Source organism: Numida meleagris, chromosome 3, assembly GCF_002078875.1.
Source record: "Numida meleagris isolate 19003 breed g44 Domestic line chromosome 3, NumMel1.0, whole genome shotgun sequence".
Lineage (NCBI taxonomy): Eukaryota > Metazoa > Chordata > Aves > Galliformes > Numididae > Numida > Numida meleagris.
This window is the reverse complement of record NC_034411.1, coordinates 111,528,918-111,534,041: the sequence shown is the minus strand read 5'-3', so window position 1 is coordinate 111,534,041 and position 5,124 is coordinate 111,528,918. Positions and strand designations below refer to the sequence as shown.

The window sequence follows — 5,124 nt, the reverse complement described above, 5'->3', positions numbered from 1 at the left end:
ATTCCCTCAGGTACTCGACACCCTTCCACTTGCTTGGGTAACATACCAGATCTTCTTTGAAAAAAGATGCTTTTACTTAACGGCTGAGAAAGAATCACATGCATCACATGAAAGCAGATATCCCTTTTCCAATTGCTTTGTCAGTGTCTGCTTCCCTTTAAGGGGATCCCAGATGCCTGGCTTTGCTGCCCACTAAGTCCAGGCCACTGGCTGCGTTCTCCCGTTAGCAGAGCATCCAGGTGACACATTGCTCACCCAGATGATGGCTGAAGTCTTTTAACGTGTCTCTGAGCTCACCCGTGCTCAGGAGCTGAACGGTTATCTTCTCCTCTATGAGTTCTGCCTCTTCCTCCTGCAGTTCTTAGAATCATAGAATCTTTAAAGTTGGAAAAGACCTCTAAGATCATCTAGTCCAACTGTCCAACATTGCCCACTAAACCTTGTTTCTGAGTATCACATCTAGACATTTCTTGAACACCCCGGTGAGCGTTGACTCCACCACCTCCGTTGGAGCGGTTGCAAGGCCTGCTGAGTTGTCATCAGTTCCAACGATCTCCAGGGCTGGAGCATCCACAATGTCTCTGGGCAGCTGATTCCAGCACCTCAGCACTCTCTCTGTGAAGAACTTCCTCCTGACATCCGCTCTACACCTTCCCTCTGTGAGCTTGAAACCATTCCCCGTTTTCCTGTCACTGTCTACGCTTGTAAAAAGTTGATTCCCATCTGTTTATAATGCCCTTTTAAATACTGGAAGGCTGCAATGAGATCTCCTCGCAGCCTTCTCTTTTCCAGGCCGAGCAAGATATTGGTGTTTAATCAGTGATTTTTTTTCTCCTAAAGCCAAAGCGCTGTACCAGACACTATGAAGAAAAGGAACAGTTCTCGCTGATACCAGTACAGTGACATTTCAAAGATGATAGAGAAGGGTTCACCACTCACTTCTTACAACTCCATCAGCATGCGTGGGTGCGGGCAGCCTGGAGGAGGCAGCTGGGCAGGCAAGGCCCTGGCTCAGCTCAGAGAACTACCCCTCCCTGCGCTGACCACATGCACTCGATGCGCTGCAGCACCTCAAGGCTTGCAGCATCCCCAGAGCAGAACCAACCCTCAGACCTGACTGTGCTGCCCAAACGCAGGAGGAAAGCCCAAGCTGTTCAGGCAGCTGGAAGCGGCCCTGGAGCTGCCATGCACCCTGAACACGATGGCATCCCAAGCCCAGAACCGGGCTGCCCCTGCTAGTGTGGCCTGGGTTCCTGAGGAATTTGGACACTGTGCCACGGTGGGGATGTGGCGGGAATCCAGCTCATCCTGGACTGGGCCATGTGAAGTGAGGGCTGTGAAGGTGCTGGGGAGGAGACAGCCCTGTTGTCAAGGTCTCTGCCTCTGCCCACCTCGGCAAAAGCAGGGAAGAGTGAAGCTGACAAAAGTGTGTGGGGGATCTCCCGGCTTTATTGTATTGGCCTCTTGGGAGCAGTGCAAGCAGGTGGGACTGGCACATGGCAGCTCCTGTGCAGACTTGGGGGCTGGCAGCGGGGATTTTGGCTTTGACGTTGGACGTGGGAGCAGCTTCATTCCCGGGACGGCGTGTGGTGTTGGGACCGGCTCCTGCTGCCTCTTCGGCGTGAGCTGTGGGAATTCGAAGCCGGACGTCTGTGCGGGGAGTGCCTTTGTGTGAGGGCCTGCCCTCACTGCGTGGACCGTCCCCTGCGTTGAGGCACTGAGGAAGCCCTGGAGGACCTCGATGTTGCAGATCTCGCTGAGCTCCGGGTCCTTCTCTGATAACGTCGGGCTGGCCTTTGCCTGCTGCCATGGCGTCGTCTTGGCCGGGACTGGGAACGTGGGGCCCGACCTTGCAGCGGGGAGCGGCTTCGTGTCCGGCTTCTTCCCTGCTGCCTGGGACGCCTTCTGCGTGTAGCTGCCGGAGACGCCCTGGAGGACCCTGGTGTCCTCCGTCTGGTGGATGTGCGGGAGCTGCTCTGAGCCCTTGGGGCTGCTGCTCGTCTGCTCCCACGGCGTCTGCTCCCACGGCGTCTGCTCCCACGGCATCCGCTCCCACGGCGTCTACTCCCACGGCGTCCGCTCCCACGGCGTCCCCGGCGCTGCTCAGAGGACGCCTGATTGTCATGAGAACGTGGGCAATTTGTCCTCTGCTCTGTCCCACGCTCACTTGGCTGGTCGCTGTGCTCAGGGAGCTGGGAACCGTGTGGTGGCCCCGATGCTGCCTGGCTGGCGGGCCTGGAGCTGAAGTTGTCAGGTTCCAAGGAGCCGTTGGATGGCTCCAGACCCCTCTGACCGGCAGTGCTGGGACCAGCAAGCTCAGTGTTGTCGCGGGAGGCTGTAAGGGGAGGCAGGAAGGTCAGCAGAAGGAAGCTGCAGCGCCACAGCGGGATCTGCCATCTGTTGCGGGGCTGAGAAACTCCAGCAAAGGTGCCCTGAGCACCTGCTGCCAGGCCTTGCCTGGCCGTCGACCAGTGGCAGGTGGTTGATTGCCTCTTACCGGTCGCCAGGCTGGCACAGCTGTTGCACTCCCAGGAGTCTGTGCTGTTGCTCAAGTAGGAGCACTGTCGGTGGGTGCCCTCCGCAGCACAGGAGCTGCACAGGATGAGCTGCCAGGGCCTGGGGAAGCAAAGGGTTTGTGGCTGTGAGGACCAAGCGAGCGAAGCCAGGGAGTGCCCAGCACATCTCTGCTGCTCAGTCCTTGCTCCCCCAGCCTGTGGTGAGGCTGAGATCCCCCGCAGAGCCCCAGAGAGCTGCTGCAGTAACTCACCCCTCTTGTTCTGCCTGCTCTCTGCCTCCAGGGTAAGAGCACGTGCTGGCATCGCAGCGCTGGTGCCTTTGTAGAAGCGATGCATATGCACCATTGTCCTCCCATGATGGTCTTCTACAAGAGAAGGGAGGGAAAGTGATGAGCCCCCGGTGTCCCCAGCATGAATAGGACCCCAGGTTATTCCATGTCATCCAGCCCAACCCCATTTCCTGCTTCTCCGTGAAGCTGAGGCACATGCTCCTGAGACAGCAAAGGGCCAGGCCTGCCGAGACAGTCTCTGGGCAGGCCCAGCACTTTAGTCTTAATGTGTGCAGAACTGGGCAGACGGACACCAACCTGGCTGGGATTTGGATCCCCATGGTGAACATTTCCATAATGAACTGAAATTTGTTTCTGCAGCTGGGGCACTGGAAGCACAGAATGCCAGCATTCGTGGCTTGTTGCTGCAGGAGAAGCACAAGCAGTGTGAGTGTGAGCGTGAGCGGGGCCTGGTGCTGCTGAGCACCAAGCGTGCCTGCAGGGTGAGGGGAGGGCTCCTACCTGGATGCAGCCCCGGTGGAACCAGGTGTGTGTGCATGCTGGGCACACCAGGGTGTGGTAGGACAATCTGTCCCCCACAGTCTCCATGCAGATGAGGCAGTTGGTGTCTTCTGGTGGAGCTTCCTGAATTGCCTGTTGAGGGCGGTGCTCTGAGCAGAAGGACCTGGGGGAAGATGGAAGGGATGGGCACGGTGAGAAGTGCTGCGAGGAGGGCAGCGGAGCAGGAAGGAGCCGTAGGCCCTGGCCCTGGCTCTGGCAGGCTGCTGGCAGGTGTTGCTGCGGGTTCCTCCCTGGCTTGGCTGCTGCTGACAGCCTTTACCTGTACCGCCCGTAGAACTGGGTGACGCATTCCCCGTCCACAGCGCAGGGCAGATGGAAGCTTCGTTCACAGCCGCTCTCTGCGCATGTGGTGGTGGCTCCCCTCTCCCCACAAACACAGCATTGCTGGAAAGAGCAGAACAGCCCCATCAGCGGCAGGCTCAGGGCCTTCAGGACCGGCCCCACAGCTCTGGGCAGGGCACAGGATGCGGGCACTGCGGGGTCACACTCTTCTGAGCCGCCTGTTGGACAAGACTCATCTGCTATGGCAGGCCTTTGTCCTGGAGGCGATTGGAAGGGCTGCGATTGCTTTGGGTCCACACTGGGCTGGTGTGAACCTCTCCTGGCACAAGTGTGCCTGCTCCGTTCAGGTCCTCACCTTCTGGTTTGCCTGCTTGACCTTGCTTCTGATGGCAGCAAGGGGGAGGCACACAGTTCCTTGCTGTGTGGGTCTTCCTTCAAAACCGATGCGGGCAAACATCTGTAGGAGAGAAAAGGGCAGGATCTCATGAGGACAGTGAGGAAGGGAGCATCCCCCGCAGGAATCTGGAAGGAGCCCATGGGGGAACTCACCAAGCAGAACTCATGGACACGAATCCCACTCTGGTCAAATGTGCGCCCGCAGATGACTGGGTCAGCATCTGCCCGGCCGCACAGAACACATGCTGGAGGGGAGAGAGCAAATGTGAGCAGCGGTGAGCACCGTGCGGGACCAGGTGTCCCTGAGGGCTGTCCCCAGGGTCGTGCTCACTGCCTGCCGTACTGGCTGAGGGCCAGGGCTGATGGTGGTGGTGGAGGAAAAGTTCCCACAGCAGGCCCTAGAGTGCTAGGGGGCTGCCACAGCCCAAGCTGGGCCCCCTTGCCAAGGAGCAGAGGGGTCCTGCCTTGCAGCAGTTGGGGAGTCTCTGCCTGTCCCTTTCTTCCCTTTCATCTGTAGGCAGACCCCAGCACTCCTCAGCCTGCTGGTGGGAGCTGTACACAGGGATACGTGGCTCTCACCTGGCTCCTCCGAGTCGGAGGCCTTCCGCTTCCTGTCGGACATGATGTGCGTCAACGGCGAGCACTGCGAGAATCCCTGCTCTCTCTGCGCCTCACCAGGCCGCACTGACTGGGCCTGAGCCCGGCAGCCTTTGCTCTGTTCCAAGCCTCACGGGTCACAATGGCCACTCCCTGCCACCCACTGTGACATCACGGTCACCGCCTCACAGGGAGTGTGGGCGCGGGCCCTCAAGCGAGAGGGTGGCAGCCCTTACAGGCAGCACGGGGTGAAGTCCTGGTGCTGCCATGCAGCAGAGAGGAAGGACGGGCTCCCTCCACCTGCTGTCAGTGCTCCTCGTGGCAGATGCTGCAGTGCAGCTGTCCGTTGGCCAGAGTTGCGGCCCTGGTACCACGCTAGCATTTCTGCTCTGAGTCTAGCATAGGTTTCTGGAGAGTCTAGTAAAGATTGCAAGTTAACAGCATATTTGGCCTCTAATGCGTGTGGTGAGTGACTTTTTTCG

At 58.8% G+C, this 5,124-nt stretch overlaps 1 protein-coding gene across 1 annotated transcript; it reads right to left on the bottom strand.

Moving 5' to 3' along the window:
* On the bottom strand, positions 1,298 to 4,800 carry LOC110397197 (PHD finger protein 7-like). Its single transcript, XM_021393231.1, has 9 exons — positions 4,625 to 4,800; positions 4,199 to 4,290; positions 4,005 to 4,106; positions 3,627 to 3,751; positions 3,308 to 3,470; positions 3,104 to 3,210; positions 2,768 to 2,881; positions 2,498 to 2,616; positions 1,298 to 2,335 (listed from the first exon to the last, which is right to left on the bottom strand). Exons 1-9 carry the CDS (start codon positions 4,665 to 4,667, stop codon positions 1,686 to 1,688), a joined length of 1,515 nt encoding a protein of 504 aa, XP_021248906.1. The 5' UTR covers positions 4,668 to 4,800; the 3' UTR covers positions 1,298 to 1,685.

Bases quoted from the DNA above. Each gene is read 5' to 3' on its own strand.
- LOC110397197 (XM_021393231.1), bottom strand. From the start codon at position 4,667: ATGTCCGACAGGAAGCGGAAGGCCTCCGACTCGGAGGAGCCAG. The intron at 3,471-3,626 runs GTAAAGGCTGTC...ATCTTCCCCCAG, and splicing joins CAGTTCTACGGGCGGTACAG to GTCCTTCTGCTCAGAGCACC. The intron at 2,617-2,767 runs GTGAGTTACTGC...TTGCTTCCCCAG, and splicing joins GAGCAGGCAGAACAAGAGGG to GCCCTGGCAGCTCATCCTGT.